The 20,065-nt window shown below is 39.8% G+C and overlaps 1 protein-coding gene across 3 annotated transcripts in view; it reads right to left on the bottom strand.

Moving 5' to 3' along the window:
- Nucleotides 1-308: 308 nt before the first annotated feature.
- The window catches only part of adamts14 (ADAM metallopeptidase with thrombospondin type 1 motif, 14), a 60,029-nt gene continuing 40,272 nt past the window's right edge, over nt 309-20,065 (bottom strand). For all 3 annotated transcript variants that reach the window (XM_042507927.2, XM_042507926.2, XM_042507928.2), the window contains 15 exons: nt 19,544-19,687; nt 19,234-19,366; nt 16,782-16,895; nt 16,442-16,590; nt 16,125-16,297; nt 15,776-15,909; nt 13,538-13,661; nt 12,063-12,143; nt 10,961-11,124; nt 7,874-8,039; nt 6,796-6,928; nt 6,411-6,618; nt 5,241-5,370; nt 3,194-3,301; nt 309-3,085 (listed from right to left, as the gene is read on the bottom strand). In XM_042507927.2, coding sequence (XP_042363861.2) covers nt 2,514-3,085; nt 3,194-3,301; nt 5,241-5,370; nt 6,411-6,618; nt 6,796-6,928; nt 7,874-8,039; nt 10,961-11,124; nt 12,063-12,143; nt 13,538-13,661; nt 15,776-15,909; nt 16,125-16,297; nt 16,442-16,590; nt 16,782-16,895; nt 19,234-19,366; nt 19,544-19,687 — 2,533 coding nt within the window. In that variant the 3' untranslated portion in view covers nt 309-2,513. The remainder of the gene's footprint in view (nt 3,086-3,193; nt 3,302-5,240; nt 5,371-6,410; nt 6,619-6,795; nt 6,929-7,873; nt 8,040-10,960; nt 11,125-12,062; nt 12,144-13,537; nt 13,662-15,775; nt 15,910-16,124; nt 16,298-16,441; nt 16,591-16,781; nt 16,896-19,233; nt 19,367-19,543; nt 19,688-20,065) is intronic.

The raw sequence follows: 20,065 nt of genomic DNA, 5'->3' as shown, positions 1-20,065 counted from the left end.
TTGAAGAAATCGTGCTCATGGATCAAAGATTACTCTTGACAGGCGTTTGAAAGCAGTATAACAAAAATGACATTAATCCAGCCTTTAAAGCTCCACATGACAGTATCCTCCTACCAGCTCCGTGAATCGACATGAGTCAACTCAAACTGACTGAATCTGTGAATGGAAGCTTTTGATTCAAGGACAATCATTCAGAGTCGCTTAAAAAAAAGTCCTGCGGGTCAACCTCTTAATAGAACCGGGGTAAGAAAGAGTATAAAATAAGAGTAAATGGAGGCTAAACAGAGGAAAGTGAAATGACAAGAATCTCAGTTCTTTCAAACGCGCTTTACTTTTTTCTCCATACCACTTAAAAATTCAATAAATATTAACATTTAAAGCTTTCATTCACGTACGTATATACAAGAACTATACAATAAACATAATGATGTTATGAACTGCAATGCCGGAATGGTGTAACAGTATGACCAACCACAGTCTGTAGACTTACAGCACCGCCTGTACTTTTTCTTTTTCTTGTTTTGTTTTGTTTTTTTGTTTTTTTTTTTACAATTGCATCATACTTTCCATTCAATTCCTGGTTGTTAATTTTTTTTTTCATAACTTGAAATTTACACTATATACATTATTATCTGAAAAATATACCAGTTACAAAAAGATAATGAATTCTGTTTTTTCTTAAATCTTTTTTTATGTTTTTAAAGCATTAAGTGACTGACTTCCAAAAAGGCAGACAGAAGGCATGCTACAGTGGGGTTGGTTTGCAGACAGTCATGATTTTTTACCAGTGAGGATTATCACCAGTACGTTGGATTTGGGAACAAACAACAAAAAAAGAGCACCAGAGACAGAGGAGCGACAAGGCTCCCTGTCAGGAGTGATGGCTGTGGAGTGTGGAGTGTGCCACTGGAATAATTACAGCCCTTTATAATTAATCGGATACATCTTATAAGTAACTGCATCTTAAATAACGAATAAGGCTGTTTCTCCCTACTTCCAGTACTCATGCTTAGCAAGAAATCTCTTGGCTGTAGCTTCATTGTTAATGCACATGAGAGTGATTTTTTTCATCCTAATCAGCAGGAAGCATTGAGTGCATTCGCCGGCTGTTGTGCTGCACTATCACCCACTGCACACGAGTTAATTCAGCTTAGTATGAACCTAATTTAACTTTTAGGTGCTATATCATTATCTTTTTATATATCTTGAAGGGAACAACAGAAAATAAAATATATTTTTTAAATATTGTATTTAAAATTCTATTCATTTTTAGAATAAAAAAACTGAATTACTTATCAAATTGAAAATGTACATCAGGTTATTCAATGCAATTTAACTATTTAAAGCTGTACTTAGCAACTTTTATAAAAAAAAACCAACATTTTTTTGTCAAATTTGCTCAAACTGTTGGTGTATCTTTAATAGTATTTGGAATAATTCACCGGGCCTGAGCAAAAACAATCAGTCAGAGCAGGGGAGTCTCAACGCCGTTGTCAGTTGTGTCCATTGTTACGTGAACTGTGGTCAAAGTGTCCCACAGTACTGAGCACTGATCCAATATGAATCAAGATTTTGTTACAGCGTTGCCAATTTCTGGCCTAGAATGTATTCAGAAACCAATTTTTAGCAAACTGTTCAGCTGTAAAATGAAAACGTTTGGCTCGACTCTTTTGAAGATGATGACAAATTTTCTCTTTTCACAGCTAAACAGTACACTAAAACATGTTTCTGAAAAAAATATAGGTAAGAAATAGGCAATGAAGTAAATGAATCTTTATCCGTAGTTGATCAGCGCTGCCTGGTCGCAGTGTTGGAGACTCCTCGCCCTGTACTGGATGTTTGCATTCAGGCAGGGTGTATTTTTGCAAATGCCATTAGAAGCACTAAGAGGAGGAATATGATTTTTTCACTGTCTCACTTACTACTGTCAGGATACAGTGACAGTTTCAGCCAACTTGACCAAAAGTTATTGCGGCTTAATGCACTATATTAATCCATTATATCTCAGCACTGGTAGGTCTATAATTATTCAGGAGGCACACTCTGGTCTCCACAGCTGACACGTGCACCTCCAAAACCATGGCCTTTGACCTCTCCTCACATGTTCACAATACAAGTTCAATAGTAGTTCTAATGCACTTGAAAAAAACAGGATTACACAACTGTACACAGATAAAAACATGAATGTAGCAATGCAGTCATCACATTTTGAACACGTCATGTAGTCGTTTTAGTTTACAGCACCTGACAACTTTTTTTTTCTTCTTCCGTTTCATATTTGAAGCACAGAGGGCAGAGCGACGCTGTGCACAGATCACTCCGGAGTTTTGATGAGGTAACCATCGCTGGTCTGGTCTAAGTTCACTGGCATGGAAAAAAAAATCTTTGTAAAAAAAAAAAAGAAAGACAGAAAACATCCGCAGCAAGACTGCGAGTCATTGAGATGCTGCAAAGAGTGAGCTGATGTAGACGACCGTCCCACTGAGCAGCACATTCACAACATCGCTCACTGTTCATTTCTGAGCTGAAAGGGTTCTGTGACTCGAGTCCCTCTCGGATCCTAAATCGTCCCTTCTTGACCTGGCAGCGACTGGGCCTAAAGTGCTGTTTGGACTGTGCTCTTTAGAGGCACCTCCACTGGAGTCTGCTGTGGGCCGCGGAGGCCCCGGAGGTAGAAGAGGCCCCGGGTCTGAGTCTCCTTTACCAGCTGTGAGGAAGGAGTCGCTGGTGGGACCCTGGGGCAGAGCAGCACCTGTGGATGGCGAGGCTTCAGCTTCGGCTTCGGCAGCTGTGGTTGGCACCGGGGCGGTGGAGCGCAGCCGTCTGCTGATGGCTTTAGTGGTTTGCGGCGGGCTCTGGGTCGTAGCCACTGAAGAAGCCTTAGGTGATGCAGGGTGAGAAGGAGTGGAGGTATCATGTTCAGCTGAGGCCAACGGGGTGTTTTGGAGGTCAGGAGCATGTGTGGTGAGGTGTTCTTTCTTGTTGCAAGACTCACAGCAAAGCTTATTATATCCAGGGATGGAGCAATATCGGGCAAGAACCTCCATTTGACAGAAAATCGATTTATCCCCCAGACATGGCTCATCTAGAGATAACAGAGGAGAGGACATCACTGAAAAACTAAAACACATTTCCACTGTAGATGTTTAGATCAAAGCGACTGATTTCTGACTCTAATTACATATTGACTTACTTGAAGAGATTTTGTGGACGGGGTTTTCAGGCGCCCTTTGGTGTACGGCTTCATCTTTTATTGTGGAATTTTCCATTGTTTCAATGGTGAGAGGAGACACTGGCTGTCCTGCAGCGGAGGAAAAAAACAGGCAATAAAGTAGATATACCACCACACGGCCGTGTGCCTCTGCCAACCACTCAAGTTGCACTTACAGTTTATGTCCATGTCTATGAAAACATGGACGCTTCGCACACAGAATATCTATCCAATCAGAACAGTGTCACGGTTTTATGAGGTCACCGTGACCAAACAAAACAACTTTTTTTAAAGGAAGCAACAGGAGAAAAGCTACAGTTATGTTTTGAGACAGACGCTGAAATAACTCTCAGTTCCCATATGAATTCAAAAGATTCTTTGTCATTAGAGGACTCTACAAGCCGAGTCAAAGTCAAAGCTGCAGTGATTCATCATGCAAACTACAAAAGGTTATTATGTCCACATAATATTTATGTAAATGGTATCCCAAGGTGGAGATGACTAAATGATGGAGCACACAATGACCTCTGACAAGCTCTTCAAACGAGGGTACGAATCTTTATTCCAGTTCTTCAATCTCTCTGCATCCATAAAGAAACTGACATAAATTACTCATGCCGAGGCCGTTTCTCTCACGCTGTTTCAAAAACTCTCAAACTGGTAAACACTGGACCTCATGCAAGAAACATTATACGAACAAATTTTCACTTATTTCTGTTTGATTCCACAATTTGTTCCTAGTTTGTTAGTACCTACTGATTTTTGGGATTCACCAATGTTTTCACTTCTGGCTCTACTAGGTAAAAAATAATTTTATGAGGGGTCATTCCAAGATAAGAGAAAGATATCTCGTTTTCACAGACCACAAATTGTTGCCCAGCTTGAGGAAAAAATAAGTTTTTTAAATAATGCATGAACATCATTTACTCAAATTTAGATAATATTCCAGAGTAATTACAATGACTGCATTATTAAATTTCATGGCTAAAGGAATATGACTATACGTGGTCCATTTCTCCCAATTATTGTAATTTAAGTTGCTTTGCGTCCGTCTGCTGACCTGTGCTGGAACGTGACTCAACGTACTTCAATTACAAATCTGAGGAACTTTTAAGTAACTTGAGCATTTTAATCTCATGTCACTTTCTCCTTTTGAGTCACTACACTGCAGAGAGAATAACTTTTACTCCACTACTATTTTAAAAATTAAGGACAAAATGAAAGTCACAATAAGAAGAAAGAAAATTAATTGCCAATTATTTTTATCATTGTGTAAGTCATTTTTCATGCTAAAAAATACGTCATGGTTCCAGCTTCTCATATATATTGGATGTGTGGGGACTTGCTGCTTTTTTTTTAAAATCATTTTGATCATTTAAATTTATTTAAACCTTTTTGCATCCGTACTTCTACTTGTAATACTTCAATACAGTTCTCTGAAATCTCATTTTCTTTGTTATTGTTCCTTTAATAGTAGGCCTACATCAGTTTCCCTACTGCAGAAGTTCTTCCTCCTTCAACCTTTTTAAGTGTCATGTCTCCAGTCTTAGCCACGTGCCAGAGTATTTGCACACGGCACAAAACCTGCCTTTGCAGAGCGTACACAGGTTATTAACTATGCTTATAGGTGGTGGCGTCGGCGGCTCAGTGGATAGAGCGGGCGCCCCATGTGCAGAGACTGAGCTCTATCCGCATCAGTCGCGGGCTCAACTCCAGCCTCGGCTCTTCGCTGCACGTTGTCCGCTCTCTCTCCCCCTTTCACTTGTACATTCTGTCCTATCAAATAAAGGTGAAAAAAAACAAAAAAACAAAAAACCTATGCTTAAAGGTGACTTATGATCAAGTGGGATTCAGCATTGAGCACACCTGATCAGAGCAGATTTGGATGGTTAAGAACGTTCGGTGCATATGGAGTTGACTTCTCTTATATTTTCCATACCAAAAAAATAACTGAAGTTTTAAGAGAAATTTAAGATAATGTTGCTGAGTGAGGCCCAATGTGTCCTCATTACACGTGCGCAGATCTCACCTGGACACGAACTTAGTTTGCAGATGAGGACTGTTTCCGGCTTCTCGCCCTCACACTCTCCGAGGGTGTTGTCACTGGCTTTGCAAACCACCTGCCTTTGTTGGATCCCTTCGCCACAGGTCACCGAACACTAACATGCCCCAAAAACACACAGAGACACAAAACAAACACACACATGGAAGGGAAAGGCATCTTCGTAAGACTTCACTTGAGAATGATGAAATCAGTTATGACTGTCACAGTCCGAGTCTAACACAAACAGCCATTAAATTTTAACACATTCATTTCCTAATTTATTGCTTCTAGCAAATTTCAGACTACTGACAACTGATTTATTAAATCTAGATGCATCATTAAAACTTCAAGGGATAGTTTGGGATTTCAGAAGTCCAAAATCTATACTATTTCCTAAAGACATCTAATATAATTGAGTAAATGTTCTTCTGGTGGCCCAATATTCAGGTCAGAGTATTGAAGAACTCTACTCCATCAAAGTATGACAAAAACAGGTTTCAAGATTATTGATTATGTTTATGCCAAATTCCTAAACTATCATTGTCAAGTAACTTAAGGGTCTTGTGTGTGGGGTTTAGTGGCATCTAGTGGTAAGGTTGCAGATTGCAATCAACTTAAACTTCGCCCCTGTACCAAGTGTGTAGGGGAACTCTTACATCCCCGAAGAGAGCGGTATCTACTGCAACAAGCACGAGCTTCTCATCCACAAGAAAATGCAGACTTCCTTCAGCGTGTTGGTACAGTTGGCAGGTGTAGTTTAGTTGAAAGAAAGTAGTTCCTACATGAAACTGCTCACCAACAAGATCTGGATTTTCTTGAGTTACAGAATCCTGATTTCTGGAAAGAGACATTGCTGTGTAGTTTTTCAAATATATATATATATATATATATATATATATATATATATATATATATATATTTCAATTTGAGCACTTCAAGCAGAGGCCCTTCTAGTTCCATTATATTCCAGAGAGGGCACACATGACTATGACTGATATCTCAAACACCTGAGAACTCACACCAAAATAATTTAGACTGACGTAAACAGAGTTAAAGGTAAGAGGGAAAGTACATATTTTGATTTGGGGGTGAACTGTCCCTTTAAACACACAACCAGGCTGTTTGCTGGTGGAGCTGGCTGTCCTCCTGACTCACCTGAGACCACGCCCCTGTCCTCCACTGGGCGGGGCATATGGTGTGGTTACAGGCTCTCCTTATCTCCGGCCGGTCCTGGAGGCAGTGTTTGCTGTGGACGGGCCTGTTCGTGCCGTTGTGGAGCATCTGCATGCACTGCACCACCCTGGTTTGGTATCCGAGCTTTCCGCAGGTCTTACTGCAGGGACTCCACTCCTCCACCACCCACCTGTCGGCACAGCAGACTCTTTGAGAAAGGATTTCACACCACACAGCAATTGCAGTTTTTCTGCTTGTCAAAATGTCCTTATCTTCCAGGTCAGTGTGAACGTACAGAATATATAAAACTACTTTTCAAGGCTGCACTAGCTGGAAATATAACAGTCTTTAGGTGGAGGGCACTTACGTGGGCTGGCTGCACTCTTGAACATTGCAGCGTTTGCGAATGGGTTTGGGCTTTTTGCTGGTTTCACAAAAGTTTCGATGTACCAAACGGCTGTCACTCTTCCTCCTGCAGCCATATTTAGTGTACTGTATTCCTGCAGGGTGGAGAGTGTACAAAATCAATCTTCTGGTAAGCTCATACCAACACTGAATTTAGTTAAATCTGAAAGCCTTTCATCTAGAGCAGGGATACTCAGCTTGCTTTGCCTGGGGGCCCCTTTTGCAAGATGACAGGAGGCCAGGGGCCAGTTTATGCACAAACATTAATAAAATTGATCAGATAAATGATATAAACGAGGCAGTCGTTTATATCAGCCCTGCAGAGGTCAGGTGCATGCGGGGTTGTTTCTAGGATTTGGATATTCAGGGTTTTTCTTTTTCAATAAAGGAGTTCTACTGTAATTAATTATCCTTACTTATATCTAAAGTACAAAAAAAATTGTATGTATGTATGTATATATGTATGTATTTTCATTGTGAATTAGGAAATGGTAGTCTGGCAACCTGGCACATCCAGGCTGTAATCTAGGGCTACATCTAATGTGTATATTTATTACTGATTAATCTCTTTATTATTATTAATCTATTCATTCTGTAGTGTTTTTGTTAGAAAATATAAAAAAAAAAAAAAAAAGCAAAAAACCCAATTCAAATTCCTAGCATCCAATTTGATTTTAATTTTGGCTTCTAAAACTGTTTATTTTGTCAAATAAGAAAAAAAATCTAAAGATAATTGATTTATAACGATTAAAAATAAAGAAGCAAATATTCACACAATCACTGCTTATTTTCCGAGAAGCTGTAGTCTGTATTATCTCTCTTGGCGGATTGTTTCAGATGTTATTTGGAATTTATATCATTTAAATCATTCATTTTTTATTCATTTTCTATGAATCAGGTTCAGATTCAGGCAGCCAGTGTCTTTTCCCACTGTAGTCAAACAGTAACGTGGTGGAAAAAACCTCAGTAGAATAGATTATTTTGTTAAGCTAAGACTCACAGCTTTGGTTGCGTTGGGACTCAAGCATACACTGACTGACCTCCACCACAGGGTTTGGAGCACTGAGACCAGCTCTTCAGCGCCCACTCATAGGTGTCCAGTTCAGCCAGCAGAACATTGTTGTTGGTAATAAGCGGCAACAGGTCCTCATGTATGATGTACTTGTACGTCAGGCTGATCTTGACATCTTCTTCTTGTGGAATGACCTGCAATAAAGTGAAGGAAATTTATTAGAAAAACAATAAAACTTCAGAAAAAGCAAAAGTACAGAGGTATCATCTTCTTCCAGGCCTACTTCAGCCCAGTCGTCGGAAAAAAATGTTGGCATTGTGCGTTTCTGCAAACCACAGACTTGATACATATCATTTCCACGTTTCTGAAGTGATTTAGTGAGACTACATGTATATGAGCGGAGTTTTGCATCAGGAGAACGGGCGTAGATGGCATGAGACCGACATGAGACGGTACTCAAGCGGCACTTTTGAGACCAGCCATGGTTTTTAACAACACGTCAGTTCATTTTAAGTGGTTTTTTTTTGTGTGACAAAAACAGACAGATATTCTTTAAGGCAACGTCTACACATTTCCATCAGTGAGGGAACAGCTGCCAAGCAGCACACCAATGTTCAAGACCAGCCATGGTTTTTAACACAACATTGTGACATCTCTAGCCGTGCTTGCGGCGACAAATACTGGGTATTTTCTAAGGTTACTCTGATCTGTAACAAGATAGCTGCCAAGCAGGCCAACAGCCGATCAAGGCTGACCAAGGCTTTTTTTTTTTTTTGACATGACATTTCTAGCAGTGGTTGTGGCAACAAGATCTGGGTATTTTTGAGGCAGTGTTGGCACATTTTCATCTGGGGCTGTGGTGATAAAAACCCCACATCTTTTTAAGTCAATGTCGGCACATTTCCAGTGGTGATGGCTGCAAAGCAAGCTAACAGCAGACCACTGTTTGAGACCAGGCATGTTTTGTAATGACACTTCACAATAGATAAGAGGATGCTTTTCTTGCGTTAATTGGAACATTTTCACAACCTGGAGCTAAATGAGGCTACTGAGACTATATATTAAATTCTGTGTCAACACTGTTGTCCAGAAAAAGGATGTTAATCACTTCCCTAACAACAAGCTGCACATCACCAAAGAGGTCAAAGCCTGCATCAACAAAAAGAAGCTGGCTTTTAGAAACAGAGGCTGGGTGGTGTGCAAAAAGAAATCAACATGATGCTGAGGAAGGCTAGAGAAAAGCATCAGGCAAAAAATGAACGTAGCTTTAGCTCAATGGGCAATAAAACTTTGCGGGACTAAAAAAGATAACAAACATGATCTTGGGGAATAAACACCTTGTCACTTTGAGTGATGTAGACAGAGCAAATTAATTTAGGATTCGATTCACAGAACACTTCAGTGTGGGTTGATGTTTTTCACTCCTTCAGGGATTCCTCAGATATAATTGACCCTCCATAAGTACAGTCAACTTTTAGAAATGCCTGTAATAAGAAATACATGGCCCAGATGCTGCTTACTTGCTAAAATATTGCTCAGCTGAATTAACTGATGCTTGGGGCCCCATTTTTCAACTGTTTTTAGAGAGCCACACTGTTCCAGCTCTATTAGAGAAGCCTATAATCATTCCTGTATCTAAAGTATCATGCCTTATAGAGAACAGGGATTTCAGACTGGTTACATTAACATGTGCTGTTATGAAGTGTTTTGAGAGGATAATTGTTTGATATGATCAAACCTGTGCTCTCTTTTTGTCTGGACCACCTCTAGTATGCGTACAGGGAAGGACGCAGTACTGAAGACGCTGTATTAGTGTATCCCATTTATTAAGTAAGCACCTTAAAGACCCCTTGGCCTATGCTCGGGTTTTATTTGGAGATTTTGGCTCTGCTTTTGACACATTACATTCTCACCTCTTGTTCTTTTTCTTGTCCAAATTATAGATACATTTTTTTTCAAAGATTGTTTTTGGGCCTTTTTTTAATTGATAGGACAGCACAAGTGTGAAATGGGGAGAAAGAGAGGGAATGACATGCAGCAAAGGGCCGAGGCTGGAGTCGAACCCAGGGCCGCTGCGGCGAGGACACAGCCTCTATACATGGGGTGCCTGCTCTATCCACTGAGCCACCAGGCGCCCCGAAATTATATTTTAACTTATGTCTTTACCTCTTGTTATTCTGGGGTATGTCGTTTTTCATTCGGAGTGGGTGCAATGCACATGCAGTGCAATGTTTGTGTTCAGGGGCTGATGCAATGTCATTGGGCTGGTGTAACACTAAGAGTCGACCCTTGTGACTGATATTGATTTTCTTTCTGTTTGTTTTGTCTCTCCGTTGTGTCTGTTGGATGTGCATTGCTGTCTGGAGCGAGCTGTGATTGGAGTTTTTGTGTGGCATTGTTGCCCAAGACAAATTTCCCTTCGGAGACAATAAAGTTTATCTTGATCTTGATATTTCTAGCAGCGGTTGTAGCGACAACAAATAAGTCAACCGTGGCACATTTTCAGCAGGGGTTGTGGCGACAAAAACCTAGTGTTTCTTAAAGCAATGTCGACCCATTTTCAGCAGTGGTTGTACCAACAACAACCGGGTATTTTTAAGACAAAGTCAGCACACTTCCAGCTGTGATGAGATGGCAGTCATGCAGGTCAACATTAAACCACAGTTTGAGACCAGCAGTGTTTTTTAATGACATTTGGTGACATTTCTATCAGTGGTTGTGGTGACAATAAGCAGGCATTTTTTGAGGCGATGTCCGCACATTTCCAGCGGTGGTTGTGGCAACAACAACCAGATATTTTTTTGCCAACGTCAGCACATTTTAAGCTGTGATGACATGGCTGTCAAGCAGCCAGCACACCACTGCCAATGATGGATGTGGCGACAATAATGGGTATTTTAAGCCAAAACCTTTCCTACCCATAATCAAGTAGTTTTTTGTGCTTAATATTAACCACACCAAAACCACAGCGTTTTCGCAACTTAAAATTAAAATGTGAAGAAACGAAAAGTTTCAAGATATCTGCTACATACAAAACATTTCAAAGAAACATATCAGTGGTCTGGGGATATGTAAAATGCCAACATTTGTTCTGCTCACTGGGTTGTCTACTCACCAGCACTATAATGCCTTCATGCAGAGGACCACTTGTTTTCAAGATCTCCTTCCCTTCATCGAGGGAATACTCCCACTGCAAACCGTTTTCGATGAAGGTCTTTGTTTCAGCTTCTTCACTCTTTGCATTCAGTATGAAGTTTCCAGTCACTTGATTTTTCACAGCTGGAATGAGTAAAAATATGTTTTTTTTAATGCATGTGTGGTGAGGAAAGATTGTGAGCACATTATGTAGTTTTTTTGTTTATTAAAAATCAAAAGAATTAGAGAGAAATTTGGGATCAACCCCTCCCCCTGTCAAACATCTCTGAGATTTTCCTCTAAGCAGGGAACGTGTCAGTATGTATTTTGAGATGTTTGGCGCTGTGGTTAGCCAACGGTAATTTCTCCAAGTTGTGTGTCATCTCTTCTTCCCATGAGCTAATAAAAGCCAGAGAGGAAAAGAGTGGGGAGAGGAAGAGAGGGGGAGTGATCCTGACTCTCCACCATCAGCTGTACAGAGAGCTATTGTAAGGTTAAAGATCTACTCATACCTGATGACATTTTAAAGTTTTGTTCTCATTTATTACATTGCTTTGTACTGCAAATGGACTTTACAGATAAAGTTTTCATGTTCCACCCACACATCCACATGCAGCTCAAACAGAAGGTCATTAGCTTAACAGTGTAGCTGAGCCAGAAAGCATTTTTCTTTTCATATTACCACAATGGCACTTGTGATGTCTGTTTACTGCACTGACATCTGTAAAAATCGACCTGGAGCGATTATACAGACAACAGATTCTCAGAAAATAATTAGAGGTTGTTTTGTCTGACAATTATTCAGTGCTTAAAAAAAAAAATAAAATCTAATTTTTATACCATTTGTTAGACACCAATCTAATTAACTTCCCTACAGGAAAAAAAAAGCTGTTACAAAAAACTTGATCGTGCAGAGCTTCTGGGAAATGTTAATGTGAATTCTTCATAGCTATCTACTGCAGAAGCGAGAATACAGGCAGCGATTGACATTTGCAGAGCTTTACTCCACAGAAACTTGCACCGACCTGGACAGAAAGGCTAATTTTTGACATCAGGAGACAAAGAACAGGGGACGCACTCACCAATAATATGAGGGGAAGTCTCGTTCTCTTCGATAACAATGTGACGGGCTCCTATTGGGATGTCAAACATTTTCAGCATTCCTAACAAGACAAAGACACACGGCACAGATCAGCTGGGAGCCTTAGACAGTGGACATGTAATAGCAGCCAATTGTTTCTGAATCAAGACGGAGAGTTTACGGGATAGGGCTGTGGTTAAATACAGAGGATTGGGAATATGCAAAAGGACTCGAAGTTGAACCTCTTCCACTGTGCTTGGATGCTGGCTTCCTTGGCCAACATTAAGCTTGAGTGAAGACTTTGGTATCATATTAAAATGAAAGACTTTAAGAATCCACTGGCACCAATCATGTCATGCTAGCTTTTCAGAAAAGGGGACAAAAAATGTTTGTGGGTACCCATGAGTCTCCCATGTACAGACATGCCCATTTTATGCCTGTCCCATGCAGTTTTGAGTAAAAAAAAAAAAAAGCTGTTTTTCTCAAAAAGTACAAATGTGATATTTTCGGCTGTTTTATTTGAACATTTCTGCAAATCAGGGTCCCTAACCTGTCTTGGAATTCCATAAATTGGATATGTCTGGAAAACTGAGACTTTTGTGAGTTCAATGTGCCCAATCTATTTCATATATCATGATATTAAACCCCATATAGTCATTTCATTGTAGTGAGAGTATTTTTAAAACTTGACTTCACTGTATAAAATGAGCTATCGTGACTTCTAAGATAATCACAGCCTTGTGAAACTTTACAGCCATAAATAAAAGACCTCTGTCGTCCAGAGGATGCATGGCTTTAATAGGTACATTGACAACAACAGTTTTGTCAGCAATTTCCAGATCAGACATGTTCACAGTCCAATTACTGTAAAATGCAATTCTTACAGCATCTCTAAAAGTCAAAGTTCTTGATGTCAGGTCACATCATGGATTTTTCTATGGTGTTTTTCAGTGTCTTGGTGTCTCAATGTGGTGTTTTGGAGGATGTTTGGGCAATTTTTATGAATTGTCAAGTGGTCAAAATGCTTAATTTAGCATCAAATCTGTACAACAAATAGTATCAAGGCAAAAATTGCTGCAACGACTTATTAGACATGATTGAGCATTGGACTGGACATCATATACTTCCAACATGAGCCCTTCTACTGTACTCATTAAACTATTTAAGTTTAAATAGGCGCCTAACCAAAACGCAATGTTTCATCATATTTATAAGTAACTAAAGCTTGACATGCAGTGCTTCATCTCAAATAAATCTTCACGTTTCCAGCTTTCAGATGATGTTTAGCACTTCTAAGTGGCCTACACAGTTGACCTGCCATCTCCCCCTAAAGATCCCCTGTTTCCCTTAAAAGCCAAAAAAGGGTCCAAAATAGGGAGAGGAAGCGGTTAAATGATGTTGTCTCTTATAATAACGCTTCAGCAGAAGAAGCATTGCTGATTTTAAGAGCGGCCTGTCCACGTCTCTGATACTTACCATTCTTTTTGGGCGTCTTGGTGAGTGTCAGCTTCACGGTGCGACAGTGGGAGTTGTCCCCCTCACACACTCCACATTTATCCTCCTGTTTGTAAGAACCGACCTCCTTATCGCAGCCTACATGCTGTGAGGGGAAAAGCAAAGACAGTCAATCAAATGAGTGGAACGCTGCGTCTGACTGTCATGCAGAGTGAGACTACTCCACTGGGAAAATGATGCCATGGGAAAACGCTGCAGGCATCTGGTTTGGAGGTTTAAGATGATGCATACTGGAAACACACTCAGACATAACAGGAATGGAGCCAAAACACGGAGCGGCTGGTCTACAACAACAGAAGTCTCAACTTTGTGCCCAAGGTGAATACTGAGACAAAAAAATGCCTGTGTGTGTGCATGTGTGTGAGCAGAATGCAAAAATGTACATTTATCAAATACGTATCTGCATAACTCTCTAAGGGCGCAATTTTCATCATCGAAACAAATTCTATTTAAGTTAGAGCACCAGGGGCAAACAGCATTTCCAAACTCAGCTTGTCAGATGATATTTATTATCACATATTCCTTCAGGAATAAACCCTCCAGAAGTCAAGGACAAATATGCTGTAAATACATACAACAAAAGCAAAAGAAGGAACTTTGTCAGTAAAATGACAAAACATGCGGAGCATTTACTAGAATAAAAAGCTGCAAGAAGCCCACAACACATCAGAAACTATTTCCAGTTTTAGCTTATTAAGTTACTGAATTAATTGTTATTTACACATTTATTTAAAAAGGACACAGCAGGAAAGTCAGCTATTCATCAGTGATTTTGGAAATAAACATTTTTTTTTGTGTCTTTTATAATCACTGTGATGCAGATACATATATGATTGCAGATCTGATGTAAACCTAGCATTAGCCTGTTGCTTAATTTGAGACAATTGCCAATTCAAATTAATGATGTGACTAAATACATGCAGTAAGCTATGAAACAGGCGAATGTTATGATAGCTGGCTAAAATGTTAATACAACTAATCTTCTAATCTTCAAGAATATCTAAATCAAGATCATGAGCAAGATACTGAAAGAAATGCTACAGAGGAGAAGCATATTTAGTGCTATTTGGGCATAACTTGATGACCAGTTTAGTTATTTCCCCAATTCTGTTTTGGTTACCGTGATCCTTTAATGTATGCACAATTGCAGGAAATGTTATCGAAATTGTATTTTTTTGTTGTTGTGGAGAACCACCAGTATGTCACTCAAAAAGCTAATTTTCTCAGGCCTAGATGCAGGCTTTGAGGTCAGTTTTCGTTGTGTAATTACATCCGTCACATGATGTCACTGGGCCCAATAAGACTTTTTCCCGCAGACTTGCATTGGGAAAGAGATGCCTGCAAATCAGTGCATCTATTTTTTTTAAGCATCATAACCCCTGCAAAATAAGTTGTTTAACTACTAGAGATTGGTCCATTTACTGCAATAAAATTTTGAAAATCTTGAAGAGCAGCAAGATTAAATCAACCCCATTGAAGTCAGCAGAGCACTAAACCTGAAGTAGCCAGCTCAGGCAGCAGAAGTCTCTGGCGCCTCTGCTCTATAGGCCTCACTGAGCAGAGGCAGTGTCGATCATCTGGGATTTCATGCATAGCTGTTTAATTTTTGTGGCTTCATGCAACACTGAGCATCTTTCATAGGAATTAGCGGGGCCCCAGTTTATTCTATGGGTTTTCTAGCCAATCTTAGCTAGCTTGCTGATAAAAACTGTAAAATCTAATGTTATTGGGTACATTTTCCACTTTCTGCATTCCAAGCTTTTTTCCCAATTCACTGCCAGCCAGGCAGCAGCTCATGTGTGGGGCTGTTTGTATTTTTCAAAGCCATGATCATAAAATATTGACTGCTTAAACCCAGAAACAATTGATGTTTCCTCCGTCAAGCAAGGTCAGCTATGCTTATTTCTTTGCTATTGGTTGAGGCTGTGCCTTCACTAGTTATAGTTCACCAACGCTGAACTCAACGTGTTGTTTTGCAGCCAGAAGCAAATGTTTTATTTTCCCTTTCACTGGCACTGAATGGAGGTAGACAGAGGTATTTGCAAATTTTAATTCCTGCATGTGCAACCGTGTCCTAAGTGTCTCAAACTGTATTTACATGATGTTGTGATTTTTATTTGAATCTTATTATTTTATATGGCCTTTGAGACCTAAAAAGATTTGTGTTTGCGAGTGCACGTAGTTTTAGTAAAGACATACCAGACACTCTCCTCGAGCACACACGCTGAAGGGCTCTGAGTAGCTGCAGCGGGTCCCATCGTGCATCACCTGGTTCATGAACACCACCTCTCCTGTTTCCTTTGACTTACAGCTGAGCTCACACTTCCGGGCCTCTGAAAACACACATCCACACACACTTTGGTTCATCCTAATATACTCAGAATCTGAGAAAGACATCATCCGGACACAGAGGAGAGATAACACCCACCTGTATTTATGTATGCGTGAGAGCACTTTCCCCTGCAAATGTAATCTGTCCCATTGTTGCTTTGCAAAAACACTTTCAAGCAAAAGAGACCCAACTCTGCTTTGCTCTTCACAGACTTACCATCTGGGTGCTCGTACGGTAGCCAGGTGTGTTTGATGTTTTTGTGGTATTTGTTGCTCCTCTGGACGCACTGCTGAGCACGGAAGTCCTCATAGGGGCCAGCACACTCCTCTGTGTTGCACATCTGGTAGTCAAAAGCAGAGCCTGGGCAATCTCGACCACCGTATGCAGGCCTGATAAACGACAACAACAAAACGATGCCCCTAAAGATGTTTTCCATCACAATGTCACCAAACATCCGAAACGTTTCCTTTTATATGATTCCAGGAGGTTTCGGAAGAAATGCTGGATTTAAAATGGATGTGGTGGTAACTTACGGAGGGTTGTTGCACTGTCTGCTACGCGAGCGAACTCCACCTCCACATGTTCGGGAGCAAGAGCTCAATTTTGACCAGGAGCCCCAACTTCCATCGTGGCCCTGGGGCTCCTGGCTGGATTTCCAGATACAATGGCCTTTAAAACACCACTAAAAATACGACAAAGACAAAAGACAGCTTTAAAAGGCAGACGGAAAAAAGGTCATAAAGTAAAGACTGACATTGTCATTTGAAACCATCTCAGACTTCCTGCTTTTCTCTCCACTTCTTATCTCCACGGGGAGCTCAACTGTACAAAAGCAAAATTATAATTCAAAGCTGATTCAGAGAAAATTCCCACCTTGCCTGGTGCACACTCTGTTCCATCCACCGGAGGTCCTTTTTTTGTTTTACAGAAGTACTGGTTGTCAGGGTGACTGCACCATAGTTGCTTGCAAGGGTCGTAGGTCCGAAACTAAATGAGAAGAGAGCAATTTTGGCAATTTTGAACCTCAGTTCTTTTTTTGGAAACATAAACAAACTCAGTCATTCAGCTTTTTTCGTGCTGCATGAGGGAAAGCCAGGCTAAGTGTATGTCAGTACCGCTTAATTTAATGTGCTCGAATGTTTTAAACTCCTCTGAGAATCACGGTCTTGCCTCTATAGAAGCACGTGTCTCTAAAAACAGCCTGAATGTATGTCCATGTCCATGTGTAAAAACTTTACCAGTTCTCTCTAATGTGTTTATATGTTCTTCTTATTATATTATCTCTTATAATGCATGAAAGAAACAGAGTGATTCTATAAAGTGGGACCATATGAGTAGGCAATGTACTTCAATGAACAGGGGAAAAACAGCAAAGCCTATTTTAGCCACCCCAAAAAATCAAATCAAGCAGTGCTAGTGTCTTCTATATTTAAAACATTTTCACAGCTTTACCCTGGCGTCAGACAGCCCTTTTCAACAGGTAACTGTAGCAATTATTGATGTTCTCATCAAAGCCACCTGACTCCTTTGAGAAAAATAGTAATTTTTAACTTGGAGAACATGAGGAGTGTCAAATCTTCCTCTGCCCTGATCTGTTATTTTGTTTGTGATATTATGACTTTGGTGAATCCGAACTAACTTCTTCAAATACAAACAGTGATGGAAGAAATATTTAGCCCATTTACCATTGAAGTAAAAGTAATAACACCACACAATAAAAATACTGTGAAATTAAAATTCCTGCATTGAAAATCTTAGGTAAAATTCAGTAGGCATAATCAAGTACATATTCCTGAAAAATCTTTCAATTTAATGAGATGGAAACATTAATTTTTTCTGTGAAAATGACTGAAATAATTGAAAATAGTTCTATCAGTCAAGTCATTGGTTTTTCTGCTTTTAATTTCAGCTGTATTTTAAGGCCTTTATATTGCTGGCTAGTTTATTTTAAAACAAAACATCATATTTTAAAAGACTATTCTCATGTTATTTCAATCGGACAACTCACGTTTGAAATTTTTATTTCAACAGCACAACACTGTTAGAGTTTGCCATCTGAACTCCGAACTCATCACTCCCCGTGGATATTTTTTAATGAGATATTGGGGAGTGATGATTAAATATCTTCCCCGCCATCCAGAGCTGACAGGTGGATGCTGGGGTGGAGGTGGGGCTGAAGGAGCAGGCAGCAGGGCAGCAGCGGCATTGACACGGCAGAAGGAGAGCTGGCAGATATTTGCAGCTTAAAGAGACTGCCAAATCAGAAGGAGTGTTTTGTAGATGACAAACGAGTGATGTGCGACCTGTGTGAAGGAATCTAGTTGGCTGCCTGAACTAGCTCACAGGGGTAGCTGCATGTATTAAAATATCTTAATTTGTAAAGAAATTACAATTGTTAGGAGAGTCCAAAGTGTATTATTACCCTCTTAAATGTAAAAGAATAGAAATGTGAAGTAGGGGTCAACAGATAATCGGCCTAGCTGATTATTGGGGCCGATATTTGGCATTTTGCTGATTATCTGTATCAGCGTTATTTTGATGATCACTAATAAAATTAATTAATTAAAAGTGCAAAAGAAGTGTCAGCGTGGGAAGAACTTTAACCTCAGGGAGTTTTTTGTATTTATTCTTTTTTTTTTTTAATTCTCACTTGACTTTATAAAAAAAGTTTCTGGGAACATGCTGTGTATGATGTTTAAAGTTTCAGTTTTTATTAAACATTTGTTAAAGGCAAGTTAACAAAGTTTTGTGTTGGGGTTTGTTATATTCTTAATATTAACAGAAAGATTTTCATTTTTATTGTAAATGCATATCGGTTCTGAATATGGGTCTCATTAAATACTAATAATCTGTATCGGTATCTGCACTGAAAAACCGATATCCGTGAACCCCTAGTATGAAGCACGAAAAAAGGAACAGGTGAATTTTAGGTAAAAGTATCTAAAATCTGAACTTTAGTAAATGTTCTTCGTTATATTCCACCACTGTAAACAAACCAACTGAGAAACTCTCATGTTCTATGAGGTAAAATGTTTGTTTTTGTCAAAACAATAAAATGCTTTTGGTTACTCACCTGAACAGGCTGTCTGACAGAAAGCTGAACTAAAGCAGTGAAAATCTAGCGCTCATTTAAACTGATACTGATTTTTTTTTTAGTGGCTAAAATATGTTTTGCTTCTTCCCCGGTCCACAGCAGCACATCACTCTGCCTCCGTGGGCGCCTGGGAGCGTGCTGACTTACATCTCCTTTAGGTAATCCTCTGAATTTGGACAAACACCTGATACAATCATTATTTTGAGGATTACACAGGTGCAAAAGACTTACAGCAGTGCACATTTTATAACCAACGCCGAAATCAAAGCGGCACTGCTCGTCCATTGAATAATTGATCCCAGGGAGCTCGGGAAGCTTTGGCCACTTGTGCTCAAAGGGATCATCCAGCAGGCAGTCGTAAGAGCTGTAGAAAAGATCAGAGTAACAGAGTCAGAAACTCGAAATATTAGAAAAGAGACCAGATAAGGAGAAAGTTCTACAAAAATAAAATTACAAAAAAGGGTCAAACTGAGCTGTTTTACACAGAAGCAGCATAAAACTAGTGTAGGTAGAAAAGAGCAGTGGGATACACGGCACATACTGGATATATCGATTGAGCTCCTGCTTGCTGCAACGTGACCAGTGGTAGCGGTGGAAAGCTGCTTGGACGAGCGGAGCCATTATGCTGCCCATACTGGTCTCATCAGCACAACGATTCCCCTGGCCATCGTGCTCCATGCCAAGCCTGATTGGAAAATAATAGGATTACTGAACAGGAGGAAACCTAAGAATAGGAGAAATAAGAGCCTAGTAACCTGATTAGTTATAGATCAAAATACATCTATGGAATACAGCATCGAAAGCATCCAAGCATTGACTCTTACACTCATTGTTAGCACAATGACCTTTTTTTTTTTTTTTTGTTGTTTTTTTTTTTATCAATTAAGTTAAAGTTCGTCTCCTTGGGAGAATTCTGGTATATTTTTCTCAGTGCAAAACTGCCTAAAACTGCTATTTTACAAAATACCTTTTCGGCTCTGTGTCAGGATTATTTTCATAGCAAGCAGCAGGATTTGGGCTCTGCACTCTGCTACTAGCATCTGTCATTTCTTTGTAATGGAAT

This window comes from Plectropomus leopardus, chromosome 19 (genome assembly GCF_026936395.1).
Source record: "Plectropomus leopardus strain MGB_pleo_1.0 chromosome 19, ASM2693639v1, whole genome shotgun sequence".
Classification (NCBI taxonomy): Eukaryota; Metazoa; Chordata; class Actinopteri; order Perciformes; family Serranidae; genus Plectropomus; species Plectropomus leopardus.
Note: the sequence above shows the minus strand (reverse complement) of the source record. Positions and strands in the feature narration are given on the sequence as shown.